This window comes from Orbicella faveolata, unplaced genomic scaffold, assembly GCF_042242905.1.
Source record: "Orbicella faveolata isolate gen_17 unplaced genomic scaffold, um_ofav_v1 contig_35, whole genome shotgun sequence".
NCBI classification, from domain to species: Eukaryota; Metazoa; Cnidaria; class Anthozoa; order Scleractinia; family Merulinidae; genus Orbicella; species Orbicella faveolata.
Window position 1 is genome coordinate 26543568 of NW_028301564.1, and position 15792 is coordinate 26559359.

The 15792-nt window shown below is 39.0% G+C and overlaps 2 protein-coding genes across 2 annotated transcripts in view; one reads left to right on the forward strand and one right to left on the reverse strand.

Annotated features, from left to right (window-relative positions):
- LOC110043415 (rab proteins geranylgeranyltransferase component A 1-like) lies at nt 1–7297 on the reverse strand. Its single transcript, XM_089273086.1, has 7 exons — nt 7108–7297; nt 4825–4891; nt 4621–4693; nt 4056–4213; nt 2286–3673; nt 2019–2173; nt 1–1300 (listed from the first exon to the last, which is right to left on the reverse strand). Exons 1-7 carry the CDS (start codon nt 7295–7297, stop codon nt 884–886), a joined length of 2448 nt encoding a protein of 815 aa, XP_089129212.1. The 3' UTR covers nt 1–883.
- Nucleotides 7274–15792, forward strand: part of LOC110043516 (bifunctional epoxide hydrolase 2-like) — a 16481-nt gene continuing 7962 nt past the window's right edge. Inside the window, exons 1-6 of the mRNA XM_089273089.1 lie at nt 7274–7453; nt 7554–7623; nt 12046–12205; nt 12972–13153; nt 14131–14253; nt 14607–14675. Of these exons, the coding sequence (XP_089129215.1) occupies nt 7359–7453; nt 7554–7623; nt 12046–12205; nt 12972–13153; nt 14131–14253; nt 14607–14675 (699 nt within the window). The 5' untranslated portion in view covers nt 7274–7358. The remainder of the gene's footprint in view (nt 7454–7553; nt 7624–12045; nt 12206–12971; nt 13154–14130; nt 14254–14606; nt 14676–15792) is intronic.

Consider the following 15792-nt stretch of genomic DNA (forward strand, 5'->3'; position numbering starts at 1 on the left):
TTTGACTTTGAAACAACAACGATCTTTATTTGTGCTCTTAAAAATTTACATAAGAAAAACAAATTGATTCCAGCTACAACTTGTACTAGTTCAAACCTGCTGGTCAATACATGGATATTCCGTTCCGCCTATAACAACCGTGCTTGACTAAATAAAGTTAAAATCAGTTAAATTTTAGATACTAATTATCTCTAATCGACATTTCTCCTCTAAATGTATGATTAATATTATTGTGAATTTTTGATCATAATTTAGCTACATCGCCTTTTCGTCACCATTGCATGTAACATTTTTTATTTCGTCCATCTGTTACTTTTGGAAGCAGGTTGGGTCAAGTGTCCCAGGAGTGCTTCTACTCATCCCTGGATGGGATGCTAGTCCTTTGCAGGGTAACGCCCCGCATAAAATTAGTAATACTCATTTATACACCTAGATGGAGAGAGGCACTGTGAAGAAAACTGTACCCCAACCCAAGAGAAAAATCCACAATGCAGTGTTCCAGGCAGAAGTATAGCAGTTTTCGCAAGTTTGTACTTCTTTTGATTGTTAGCAGCTGTTATTGTTTTGGGGCTAGGGGCATTGTTTCTGTTGTTTGTTCTGTTGTCCTTCAATAGGGTATCAAGCCATCCATGTGAGACCTTACGAGAGTGGCTACCCGATCCGTTACAGGGCGGGACTCGAGCCATGGCTGCCACCACGCTAAAAATTAGTCCTCTGCCTCTCCCCTTATTTTTGTCCTACACATTTACTATGGCTATACATTATGAATCAGGGGACATCTTGTTATCTACTGATATTGCCATCGTTAACCATTTTTAGGATAACAGTAAGCTGTTTTTTGTCAAGACAGTTTTATGTTTAATGATAATATTGCCTGATATTCCTAAGAGTCAGATGGTGCAGTTGCTGATTGACTGTCTTCTTCACTTGGTTGACAACTTTCAACACCATCAGCATTAGCTTGTTCCTGTTCCGTTGCTAAGACTGGACTCTCTTCTCCACTGAGCTGATTGCTAACACCACAGCCTTCCCCAGCTCGTTCCTGTTCTGTCAGACCTTCTTCCCCACCGGGCTGATTGCTAACACCACTGTCGCCCTCAGTTTGCTCCTGTTCTGTCGTTAAAGCTGGAGGTTCTTCCCCAATGTCTGGATCAGCAGCATCAGCTTGAGCTCCCAGCCCTGGTTGTGAGGCATTCTGATTTGCATCTTGTAAGAAGTCATCTAATATGATATCTTCTGGGTTAGGAACTGGTTGCAGGAATTCTTCATCAGGACAGATTTTTTCAAATACCTCCTTGGCCTAAAGGGAGAGAGAGTAATGAAATGTTTGTAGCTACTTGACTGAAAAAACGAAGAGATTTTGGTAAAAATAAAATGCGATATATTATTATAATCTGTAGCTTGAGTTCAGACCAGAGTTTTGCTCTGAGGAGTGGATGACAAGGTACCCTTGCTAATGGTTTGCATCTCTGTACACAGTGGTATAAATGGGTGCCAGTGGTCTATTGAGAAAACCTCACAAAATACTAAGACTGGAGTAGATAGCCTACCCAAGGGGTGTAGCAACACTCTTTATCAAACCATCATTCCAAGAAAACTTGGTTAAGCTCTGGTATTGTGGACCCGTGGCCGGGTGAGAAGTTTTATCAGTTTTTAACACTTTCAATTTCATGCTTATAATATGAATTCTCCTTACTTACTGCCATACATCTCTTTTAATGTTATTTTTAAGAATTTGGTAGAAAATCGACACAATTTATTCCCCAGATGATAATACTCTTAATTTTTGTCACTTTGTCGTACTAAATATAGGGAAAAATTAATCATTGATCACTACCATCACGTTATATTGATCACACCTATTTGTCTAAGAAGCTATTAATATTTTTTTTAATATATATAATAAGAGAAGGGATACAGACACAAACAGATTTTTGCAAGAGAGGCCAAAAGCTTTCCCCATTAATTTTACAGATTGGAAGAGAGGACAAAAGCAAAATTTGCTCTTAGTCAGTTACCTGTTGCAGGGCTTCACCAAATCCTATGGACATTCCTGGAAGTGATGTAACATAAACATTCAGTGGCAAGTCGCTGATGCAAGATGAATCAGGGATTGCTTGGTTGAAATACAAAGACCACAGGACAGTGGGCTTGTCACTGGGAGCAGTTCCCGCTGAGTTAGAAAAGAAAATGAGCTCAGTGTCTAACTAAGCAGATAAGAAAACTCAGAACAAATCACCTCTGGGTTAATAGTGTAGTAAGCCACTGAAAGCCACTCAACTCACCGTCAGATGGAAAATGAAATAGTTTGTCTATCGTTGGTTGCAAATCTTCCTTGGCAGCAGACAAACCTTTACTAACTAAATGGACTACGTAGAGACCTTTGGGACATGCCATAGAGGATGGCCCTAATTCAATGACTCTGACTGGCTCTCCTCCCTCTGATGATGGAGGGACTGACAGAATAGTGATGTGATCCTCTTCAGAAGCCTTCAAAGAGCCACAGGTTATGAAAACTGCTCTGGAAACAAATTGTGTGCATTCTTTTCTGAATCTTTCAGGCACATAAGAAAATTCTGTTATCAACCATTTGCATTTCAGCACTTGATTTTCGGAGATTATTCCTGTGCATTTGCCATCAGCTTCACTGACAATGATGGTTGATGCCCCTCGCCTGAGGCAGTATAAGCCACCGAACACAGCACACATCCGGCAAAATGCTTGTGGTAACTCTCCAGCACCATAAAGGGGCCAAATGAAGGGCGTGTTTCCATAGCGTCCGAGGGATTGAAGAAACCTTTGTGTAGCTTTTAATCCTTGCACTGTTGCAGTTTCTGGTTTGACCATTGCAATGGCATGAATTACAAAATGCTGCAGGTTGGGGGTCAGTCTTCGAGACTGGAGGAATTCACTATAAGGTTTGTCCTCAAACCCTTCATACTGGTCTTGTTGTTGTTCAAAATCAAGGCAGAAAGTCAGAAATTTCATCAGCATCCGTTTCTCCACTACAGATATGGCATTACTACTAAATACATCAGCTCTTGAACATGGCACCTCCTCCACTCTTCCATCAATATACGTTAAGATCCTTGTGATGGCTTTGAACTCTGCGTAATGACTGATGTTTGCAGAAATCAATGCCTCCACAAGTGGGCCTCTAGAAAACAGAAGTTTGGGAGATATGTCAATGTTGAATCTTTTCCAGTATGGCTTTAGATCATCATATGTCATGTTCATGTCTATAACAGGCTTGGGTGCACTTCTCTTTCTTGGTGGTTGCACAAATGCGACTTCTTGTACATTACTGGAATCTGAATCCGTTAGCAGCACCTCTTCATTACTCTCCTTAGATGTTTCTTTGGCACTTTTTAGTTCATTGGAAAGGTTTTCACTTTCCTCTCCACATTGAAGGGTATTGTTGGTATGGTTTGGTTCAGAAACACCCGCTGTCTGAACATCAACCAAAGGTTTTTCTCCTGAATTGCTTTCTTCAGTGGAGGATTCCTCTAAGGTACCAGCTTCTTGTAAAGTGTTCTTTTCACCACATGGTTTGGATTCATCTATTTCTTTGGAATCCAGTAATTTCTGAGGTTCAGCGAGGCTAACAGCACTTTCAGGTGCATCTGGCTCTGTAACTAGCTCAGATTGAATTGATTCTTCTGGTTGTTTCTCCCTGACGGGATAAGATAAGTTGATCATTGTAAAATTATTAATAAAATGGTTGATTAAGGAGGATAAACAATTTATCACTTAGGATTATCGGCGTGCAAAACGTGGGCAGGGTGCAATACTTGCAAAGGGCTAGGCATTTTGCCAACTTTGCAATATTATCCAGGAGTTTCCTGGATACAGACCAAATCTCTTGGTCTCTTGTATGGGTCACCAAATTTCCCAGAAAAGTGAAAGTGTCTAAAGTACGTATTTTCACACTTATTTTGGCCGAATTTGGGCAATGTTGGGGGTTATTTTAGTGGTTGAATTGGCAGAACTGAGGTATACCCACTGCAATCCATGTACTCTGCAATATTTGTAGAACTATTGGCTTGAAAATTCACCTAAAATAGGATTTGACAACTACATTTTTGATTTCATTGGATTGACCAGGAACTGGAATTGTGTAGGTATCTGTCTCCAGGCTGGGTGGTCCATTATTGAGGGTGCCAGACTCCAACTGTTCATCTGGGTTTTTGTTTGTGTCTTCAACATCTTTAGCCTGCAATCATGGAAAAGTTTTTGTTGAATTTGCTGCTACCTGTTTACAATTACTCTTGTACATTTTTGCATGCTTTCTTTTCAAGTCATAACTTTAAATTGTATCACTTTGCAGAACCACTAGTTGACCTCTGTGGCTTTCAAGTATTGTTGATAGACAAGAGACAATGACAATATTAAAAATGGACGGTGAAAGTGTGAAATTTATGCCTGCCAAAACAAAGTGTCTGTGTTATGAGGAAGTCTGTCACAAGGGGCTCAAAGTTGCATTCCTAACAAAAAGGGCTTGAAATTAGTGCTAAGAATGAATTTTAGGAATTATAAAATTATTTTAAATTAACTGTCTGAGGCTTTGCTTTCACTTAACCATTAGCCTAAATGTATCATGATGCTGCTTATCTCACCAACCTGGTTGCATTCGATCCATTTCAACAATGTATCAAATGTGAAAGTTACCCACTGGCCAGAATAATAATCATTCCTACAACAACAAAATCTCTCAGGTCAGTGTACATGCTTGATATGTTTCTACGTGAAATTAAATGCTATTTAAGCAAGTTGGCCTTTTGAGTAAAATGAGAGAGAGAATTAATTGTTGTGCCCTTTACTGACCTGTCCAAATGAAGAACTTTAAGACCTACTCTTGATAAGGCTGCTGCTACCACAGACTCTGCAAAACCTTTGTATTACAAACAAACAAACAAACAAACAAACAGAAATGAACCTTGCATTTTAGTAAGGGCTAACTGTTTTGTAGCTAATGCGGCTCTGTGATGCAAAATTGAGAGCAAAGGAAAGTTGCTGGGTTGATTTACACAAACCCATTTGTTTCATAAGTGTCTATATTATACAACAAGGTTACAACAAGTCTGTGACACAAATCTGTTTTATGTAAATTAAACCTAGGCTAAACTACCAAATACAAGGCCACTTTTAATCATCCACAAAAGAACCAGCTCGTTTGGCTCATTTGCTCCTTTGTCATTCTCTGCCAGGCCAAAGTAGACAACGAGTTGTCTCTCTTTTGCTTAGTCTGTCGAGCGTGACATGAAAGAAAACTGCAAGAAAAAATGGCTGTGCGAACTCCTGGGGGAGAGAAGCACGTGAAAGGAGGGATTACCACCTAAGCCAGAGAGTTTGACCTTCCATGGCCAAGTGATTTTTCGGTGTAAATTTTCAATCTCATTACACGTATCCTTATCTTGACGTCCTCTCTTTATCGCCTGTTCTCAATAACCCTGGGAGATGTCTTGAATAAAATTACTCTTCTCTTTCAGTAGCGAGGCAAACCCATGCTGTGAAAAGTATATCTTGACTTCGTTACGGTGTTGCCAAAAGAAGTTTTGAAAAGAACACGGCAAAGAAGGTATCTTGCAACATTTTTTTTCTGTGTCTGTATGTTTAAAATGTAATAAAAATTATTGCAAAATTTTCAAATGGAGAGTTTCAACCGAGAAATTACATTATGTATTTGACATAGGAGATCATCCAACTGCGGTGACATGTTTGCCAATAGCAGTGGAATATTTCTAGTGGATGTCCGGTTTCTAGTGAAAGTCCAGTTCAATCTTTCAAATGGACAACAGAAAGGCCAAGCTCAGTCAATTCATATTTATGGAATTGTCCTTCAACAATGCTATTGACCCCGTGTTGAGTGGAAAAATCACTGACATGCTCGCATTTTGGGTTAGAGGCAAAAAGCTCTGCCAAGCAAAATGGTTGATAAATTTAACTCTTTCCATAGCCTGTTGGCAGAATCACAAGAATATCACAGCCTGTGAGACGCAATTCCAACGCTTTGACATGTGCCCTATTTTCAGAGAGCGAGATAAACATTCCTGCAAGATGTCACACGTACCTCGAATGTTGACAACGTGTTATCAAGCTCCTAACATAAGCCAATCATATTTTTGTGTTGTGAGAGTAACCCTAATTCAAAGTCTCTAGCTTAGGCGGTAGTCCCTCCTTTTACGTGCGTATTGCCTCTAGGATTTCACGCTACCATTTTTACCTCATGGATTATTTACGGTCTCGCGCAACAGACTAAGTGAAAGAGGGACTACTTGTAGTCTAAGCCAAACCAGCCACTGAATATATAGACCTAGGACTGCATCTATAGATTATTCCTCATTCTTTTTCCCACTGCTGAGCCAAATGAGCCACTAAATATATAGACCTAGGACTTAATGCATATAATTTATATAGATTATACACTGCCGAGCTAAACAAGCCACTAAATTTATGCACCTTCAAAAGTGGCCCTGTATTGTGTAGTTGCTCCTAAACCTAAAACTTCACATGCAAGTTGTGGGTCTGATTTTCATGAAACAATAATTATTACGACCTGTCATAAACTTGTTAGATGTGACCATTTTGTACTATCTAAATTGGCCCTTTACTAGCAGTTTACAAACCCCACTGAAAATTGCTAGTTGAAAGCAAATGCACAAGCTGATAATGCATTGCTTGATCTCAAACCAAAGATTTTCTACTCAGTGAGCTGGTCAGCTAAATTTTTAATATAGATTAAAGGGGGCGGGATATGGGTTAAATTCCAGAATGGAAATACGTCTAGTCAGCAATATTTACCAGCGTACAGTTTAAACCTTTTTCCCCAACGGCGAACACGAACGAAACTGTTAAGTTACGTATGCAAGAGGTATTTTTTTAAGTGAGACAAGGGTAAGGATTATAGGTTCGAAGTGTAGTAGCCGTAGTAGCTTCCCGATGAAAATGTGAAAATCTAGAAAAAAAAACCATAAATAAAGCTAAAATCACTGCGCCGTAATTCGACTTGAAATTATGCCTGCATAATTAAAATTGCCAATTACGGAAGCCTGTAAATCTTTCCCCCAAAATTTACGACATTAGAGAGTTTATAATCACACAGCATACCCGTTCCTAGAACGATCACATCAAAGTCATCAGGAAGTTCATCCGCCATTTTGCGATGTTTTCTGTGCAGTATATGACAAACAAGCGGATTGGCTATCGCGTTTACCCCAATCAAAAAATGTTTTAGACCAATACCCATTGGGAGCATCCGCTGATCATCCTCCCGGGAATGCTTCATCCATCTGTCCATGTGATAGTGCAAGTTTGGTACACATAACTCCCTTGCAAGAAAAACAAAAATTCATTGAGAAATGATAAAGCTCGTTATCTTTGACCTTGGGGGTGTCATAATCACAAGTCCTATCTTTGCGTTTCAGAAGTATTCATGGGAAAAAGGAATTCCAAGGTAGATTGAGACAATGTTTAAAGTCTGAACGGAGTGACAGCTTCCACTGGGAAGTTCTACTGATAAGCTTACAGTTTTCTGATCTCCTCAAAATTTGCAGTGACTTTGTTCTTAAAAGCTTTATAAGCAATGCAAAGAAACTTGACACTGGACAAGTATCCCTTTCTCAGGTATGTTCTGTATCTTTATTCAGTCTGCTTTATTCTTAGTAGAACTCAGTTTGATATAATATATTAATAGGACTGAATATAAATTTGTGATTTGACTTTTTGTTTGCTGTTTAGCAGGGTTCTTAAAAGTAACCAGGTGCTGCGTGTCAACAACTAAGATCTACATCATTATTTTGGCCAGCTACTCTGCTTGATTATATCATCTGGTTTATTGCAGACAGATGGCAAAAAATTGCTAGCCCCTTTCTCCAACAATAAAACCGTCTACTTCACAAACTTTCTGACAGCCCTGGTTCTAGACTCCTACGCAGACACTCTTTAGGCTCGTCATGTAATCTTCCTGCCCTAGAGGAAGATTGCGTGATGAGCCCAAAGAACATCTGCGCAGGAGGCTACCCTGGTTCTGGACAAATGCAGAGCTCTCACCAATATTATTACTGCAATTTGATTTGGTATACACCCAATGCAATTCTGTTATTTTGAAATTTCAGCTCAATTTTCAGCTATCAGTATAGTTTGCAGAACTCAAATTAAGCAAGTGTATCGATCATCTGTCAGCTGACAGCTTTGACCAATTCTCCACTTCCCCAGTTGAACATTTTTTTAAAAAATTGAACTGTCTTCAACGTGTGAGGCTTAAGAGCTCCATGAATGGCTTATTAGAAAATAATAAACAGTGTCGAGGAAATGCAAGTAAAGGATTTAATGAGTCTTACCAGAATTTCCTAAGTTTCTTTGTATACAAAAAACCTTTAAATGAGGTTGCACATAGATAATAAGACTGAGTTGGGTGATCTTCATACTCACCAGAGGCTGGAAGAGATCCAGATACAGTGTGGAACCCTGGAGGGTGTAATTTGCAGGTTGCAGGTTGCAGGTTACAGGACAAATAAATATAATGATAATAATAATAATAATAGTAATTATAATAATAATAATAATAAAATAATAATAATAATAATAATAACAATAGTAATAATACACAGCAAACACACGCAAACTTGAGGGAATATGAATGTACGTACAGGTTATGAATGTCTTAAATGTCCTGAATAGTTCCGAACTACAATAGTGCTGAACTTTTGTCATGAACATGAACTTTATTACATTTATTTATTACATTCTAGACATTCTAATTACTTTTTAAATAATCAGCACTACTTTGATTACCTCAGAACTTGGACTTTTTACAAATTTAACCTTGCAATGTTCAGCACAGGGGGGGCAAGCAGCGAGGCGTGGAACCGAGTTTCTATGATCGCCCCAGTTAAGAAATTTGGCCGAGCGAGACTAAGTACTGGTTTGTGGAAAACAAACATGGCAGACTTCCGTGAGTGGGATGCGCTTGTAAAGTTCTGTAAACGTCCTGCATATTTCACGGTCAAACATCTAAGAAAAAGCTCCAGTTACCCTACATCTAAATCTTGAACATTTTGATCGAGCATCGGGGATAAATATTCCAACGTAAACCTGCGAGCGGGAACTCCACAGTGTGAGCCAGATTGCAGGGATGGGTATTTCATTCGAGCATTTTTTGTAGCGGTGTCCTATCAATGGGATAAACTGAAGTATTTCTATATTTTCGGACTCCCTGATGGTAAGGGTTGCTTATTTTGAACAGCTTAACAGCTCCGTGACCCTTTTTGTTTGCGTTTAACTGACAGGGTTAAAGCAGGTTTCATATGGCGCGTTTCTGTTATGTTACTACAAAAGGACTGTTTCAGTTTCAGGCAAAGCATTTTGGTATTATTTATGAAAGTGAATACTGGATAGGTCCATTGGCAGAATTGAGAATTCATCACCATCTCTTTGTTTACAACAATAATTGTGTCGTTGATTGTTTTTGTTTCTTCATAGTCATCCTTAGACTTTTGTTTTGGTATTCTTGACTTAACGGCTTAAATAATGGGTCCAGTCAAGTCGTTGAAATGGAGAGTATGTAAGAAGTTAGACTTTACCACCACATTTTGTTGCTCTTTCTGTAGCCCTTTCCCTGGCACTAATTTTTTATGCCACCTCTCAATCAGTTTTCAAAGGGTTCATGCTCCGCTCTTGCACTAAGAATTGTTATTCAAGACAAGTACTATTAAAAACTTTATTCATCTGACTTTATATTACTTTTAGTCTTCCTTATTGTCTTATTTAGCTAACCTTCCTTTACAGGAACAAGCCACTGATAATCAACACTTAAGACCAAATTTGATATATTAACATCCTTTTCATCTTTTTGCCTTAGAGGAATAAAACAAACCTGATCCTTTGGTTACCGGTCATTTGATTAGCCCCTAGCCAGTTAGCCCCCAACCACAAGTTGATTAGCCCCTTACTCATGCTTAAAAAACAAGAAATATACAGTTTTTTTAATTTCTGGATGGGGGCTTATCAACTTCTGGTTGGGGTTTAAATGGTTAGGGGCTAATAGACTTGGGGGCTAAATGACTGTTACCGATCCCTGCACTTGATGTCTTTTCTTGTTATTCTCGAAAGCCCTAAAGCCAAGTCTCAAGATTGGCCTATTTCAAATATTGTGGAGGTTCTGTTGACTCAGGTTTGCCCAAGTTAAAGTTAGTTGTCTGGATGAATGACCATTTTACCTGCCTCCCTCATTACTAGCACTCAACTACAGGTAACATGGCTATTTGCCTTCCCTGGGTGAGTATATGGCAGCCTGATTTTGATATCCAGAAGTATTACAGAGCTTTCTCTCACCACACAAATAAAATTGATGCTTATCACCAGTACAAATCATGCCAAAGCATGTGAGCAGCTGCTTTCTTTATTTTCACGGGTCAATAACTTGTAAATGAAATGCCTCAACCTAGTAAGGGTTCACATTGAGTCTGTGCATAGCAAATAGTCCATTTTGGACATTCCCATATGCAGAAGCAGAAAAATGATTTCCAATTTGCAAGTTCACATTGGTACTGAACAGTAAAGGATGGAGGTTTCAAAACCTGTATAATTTATCACTGTATTATTGAGACATGCAAACCGGTAGCTATTTCCAATGTTGTTGACTGATCTACAACTGCCTTCAAGTTTCATGATTTAAATTACTCGAAAAAAAGTGGTCAGACTCAACATATTACAGGAAAATCATAAAGTAAATGCAGTCTTTCATAAGAGAGTAAGTTAAGACGGAAAAAAACTTTAGACAGAAAAGCTTGTTTAATGTAAGCTCCAGTTTAAATGTACAGCCCTGAACAGTTGAGAATATTTTAAAGACTTACGTTCGGAGGCTTCACGATATATCTTGAATGACAGACATGAAACAGTTTGACATCGCTATTTTCCACAGAAATTAGAGAAGAATAATTGGTCGATGCGAAGATGGAAGGTAATAAACCTTGAAATTTCCACAGCAAAATAAAAACTTCAGCTTCGTTCTCTTCCTGAGACGGGGAAACATCTCCAGGCAACCAAGAATGCAACCACGCTTGCCAGGAAAATAGCACAAAGCTGGTCCTTCATTCCCTTAATCCTGATTGTCTCAGAGCTGTCGTAAATTGCTAACAGCGAATAAAAAGTTATCGAATGGAAGGCGAATCCTGAACAAAAATGGCGGTGAAACATGTTTCGGTTTAGTCGCGATATTTTTGCGTTATGCCAATGCTCGTTACGGTTCTCAAATGATTGACAGATTTCTTTACTGGGGCGATCATAGGAACCAGAAAAGCGGCGAGATCAAAGGTAGCTGCCAGCCCCCCCTGGTTCAGCAACTGAACATTCAAGTTCATGATTGTTGTAACCTTGTTGATCTCGAAAATAATTAGCATAAAGTTATTTAAATTTCCCGGACATTCGTGTACATTCTTTGCTGACCTGAATGTGAATCAAATAACACAAATATAAACAGCAACCCAAGCACGTGGGGAGTTTATTATTAGAGAGGTTAAGCATGACGTTTACGGCAAACAGCAAATGGCAAAAATGAAATTTTTGCCGTCTCTCTTCAGCTGTGTGTACAGTAGAGTGAAATTATTTGTATTTGCAATGAATAGTAGTAGACGTTATTCCATTTTTGTGAGCTTTAATTACAGATTAGAAGAAAAGAACTCAAAATCGGAAGTTGCCTTTGCCGTTTGCCGTCTGCTGTTAACGTCATGCTTAACCTCTCTATTAACTATTTACCAATACACTTCTGGAACTTTCAACATCTGGTCGAATTTACTGCGACCTGCAGCCCATATAAACCTGCAACCTGCAAAATACACCTTCCGGTGGAACCCTACCTTATGGCAACCCTGTTAATATGGTCACCTCGTTATTATGGTACTTCATTCTGGCCCAAACAATAGCTCAGTCAGTTATTGTCTTATACAAGAAACCCCTTTAATACGGCCAGCCCATTAATACAGCCAGGTTTTTGTGGCCCAATTCAGTAGTGTGCTGATTCATTATTTCTTCTTTTAATATATATAGTTCTACTCTGAAATGGACGCTATTTACAGAGAGCATGCTTCCCAACAAGGATACGATCACTGTAAAGAGATAAGATTCCAAGAAATCATGGATGAATACATGTCAACAGCAAAAGTTATCCCAGAAATGCTGAATGCAGCAACTGCTCTAAGGAAACATGGTACATAAAATGGATTATGTTTACTATGGGTAGTGTTGAACGACACTATGGACCGATATATTGACAGATGCTCGGTCAATACGTCGGCTGAGTATCAGTCAACACTCGGTTGATACATGGCTGATATACAGTATCGGCAGACAGTCGGTCGAGTGTTGGTTGGGTATCGGTTGAATATTGGTCAAGTGTCAGTTGAGTATTGGCTGATATGTCGACCATTACTTGACCGACATTCGACTGATACATATATCGGCTGATTATAAACCAATACCCAACTGACACTCGACTGACACTCAACCGACACCCCACTGTCTGTCGGCCGATATATTGGCGATGTATCGGTGGACACTTGGCTGAAACAAGGTTGTTACTTGGCTGACTTATCAACTGTGTGTTCACATCAGTCGATAGTGTCCACTGACACCACCTACAGTAAACATGATCAAATTAACAGTACAACATCCAACATCCAACATCCAACGAGTATGAAAGTAGGTTTTATTAATTTATATTTCATAAATTTTACTTGATAAAATGATTTTAAAGCATTTATATGGTAACTTTGACTACCTGGTAGTTTAACTGAGGGTACAGGTGTAATTGATGGACCTCAAGATACATCAATACAAAGGAGATACCAGATGTACCAAACCATGAAACCATCCCTTTTAAAGAAATTCATGATTAGATCACTATGATTAGATTAATATCATTAGACTTTAATATTATTGACTGATACCAATATGGCATTTTGTGATAATTTCAGGTATCAAAACCTGTGTTCTGACAAATAACTGGACCAATGACACAGGAAAGAACTTCAAGTTATTTCAATCTTTATTCCATTATTTTAATGAGGTGTTTGAATCATCCAAACTTGGACTTAGCAAGCCTGATCCTGATATTTATACCCATGTCTGCTCAAAGATGAATGTCAAGCCTTCAGAGGTGTGTAACTAGAGTAAAAATGCATTTATTACTGACTGGCTCAGAGGGCCAGAGGGGAAAATGTTTGCCTTGAAGGTCGTGTGCCATATGTGAGAGCTGGCCTTAGCCTGGTGTAATACAATCATTGTACAGGTCTGGAAAGTATCCATTGATGCCCACCCCAGGGAGGGTCTGAGGTGGTGGAGGGTCTTAAAGGCCAATATGTTTACTGTAATTTCTGAAGGGGTGGGAGGCTCAAACCATAACCTTCTATGGGGTTACCCATGGATATTTTCTGGAGCAACACAATTATATTTATTTAACTAATATTATTGTATGACATATTTTGATTTTTTTTTGTGTTGGAAAGCTGTGAAAATGTCTTGATGAGTGTTTAACTGCATATTATATATCATTTAAGTTGTACTAAATAAGCTGTACTAAATGTGTGGGTGGCATGGTGGCCTCGTGGTTAGTGCACTTGTCTCCGGATCGAGTCGTCCTGGTTTGAGTCCTGGCTGGGGATATTGTATTGTGTTCTTGGGCAAGACACTTTACACTCACAGTACCTCTCTCCACCCAGGTGTATAAATGGGTACCGGCGAATTAAATGCTGGGGTAACTCTGTGATGGACTAGCATCCCATCCAGGGGGAGTAGAAATACTCCTAAGTCCCCTTCATGCTACAGAAACTGGGATAAGCTCCAGCCTGATGGGCCACATGGCTCGTATGCAGACTTCACCTACCTACTAAATAAATTTAAAAAGCTGGCAGTTATGTGTATTAGGTCAGATTACTCTTCCCGGGTAACCCAAGAAATATCAACTTGTCAGTGTGTTAGAGTGAAGGTAGAACTTTATGATAACCGGGGTTGTCACAGCAAGGGATGTATAGTGCTGCAATGATGTGTCATGGTTAATTTATCAGAATGTATTTTTGTTCAGTAACACTTATAAAATAATCAGTGAAAGAAGAAATATTATATTTTTTGTACCAGGTTATATTTCTAGATGATTCATCTCAAAATCTCAAACCAGCCAGGGAGATGGGAATGACAACAATTCTGGTGAAGAATCCGATTACAGCTTTGAAGGACCTGCAGAAAGTAACAGGAATTGATGTAAGTTTCACTCAATTGGAATGATTCCTTCCTTCCCTCTCTCTATGGATCCATGCATTCAGGACCGTAGCTTTAAGAAACAGACAAAGCAAGGCAGTCTTGCCTCTTTTGTTTATAGTCATGATAACTACCTGAAGTACCTAGGAATTTTTACAATGTGCATTACCTGGCTACAGCCCTGGTATTGGGTGGTTGCAGGCATCCCTGCATCTGTGTGTGCACGGCCTCTTTTTTTAATTTGTCCCTTGGTTGCTCATTTGTGTTGTGTACTAGTCAGCCATAGGCCAGTTCTTAAGAGAAATTATTAGTTATTCAAGATAATGAATCTGGACTTCTTCTTGTTATTATTTCAGATTTTCCAGCAGCATGTTGTTGAACCATGTTCAGTCCATGATGCAGTTCACTGCTATGTCAATCTTAAGGTTCAATTAATTCTTAAATACTCTCTTTGAAATTGACTAAGATACTACTTGCATGTGAGACTCTGCCTCATATTTCAACCAGGGATGTCTGTTGTATAATACCCAGTTGTGTTTACTTGAGTATCGAGAATAACTTGCGTTCACTTTGATCTATTCTGAATCACTATATATGCAAAGCAATTGGCTAAAAAATAAACTTGCAGCACTTTATCACCCAGTCAGAGGTAAAACCAAAGCCAATCATGACTTGCTTGCAAAAATTTCCTCTGCTTCACATCACCTATTGGTATGTTCACTTGGTTCACTGGATTTTCTGTGTCCATAGTGACTTACTAGAGTGATTACATTACGTAAGGTTTTTCGACACCATTGAAAACCACCCTCACAGTGTACTAATGCATTACAACTCACCAGTACCCACGTATTGTAATAAGTATATAATCCTGGGTGGTTAATTGCATTTGAAGAACGCAAACCTAATTTTGACCTCTGGCTTTCTAGAGTTGGTTTCCCTTTGCACGGTTATATGCAGAAAAATCCACATTCCTGTAAGGAAACCAAAATGGCCAGCCCGCTTGATTTTTGCAGAGGCATGTCACGGCCAGGAAACTGGTACTGTTTAATGCTAAGACATGTGATAAGACATGTGGCAAACATGTGAGTGTGTGAGCAGGCCATGTGAGCTCGTCTTTCTGCTGGATCTTTGACTTCTTTCCATTCAGCCGCTGTACGCTTCGCCAGTATGTGCACTCAGCATTACATTTTGGTGAATTTAAATGCTTCGACAGTAGCATTAATTGAAATCTGAGGGAATTGTCCTTGTCTATTAAGACAACTTGGCTTTCGGATGTTAACTGTGGGAACAGCTAGATTTTGATTGCATTTGTTGATTAGTTCCAGTCGCGACAGATAGCTCAGTCTTTATCTGGTTGAAATTTTATTGTTTGGAATCGATGGAAAAGTACTCTGTAGACAAGATCCAAAGGTCTACTTTATTCATCAGGGAAAATACTACAATTAGTCGTACAGAGTTTGTTTACGATGAATGAGCACACGATTGCAAATGCTAGCTTAAATTTGTGCTTCCAGCTTAGAATAATGTAACTATGTAATTTAA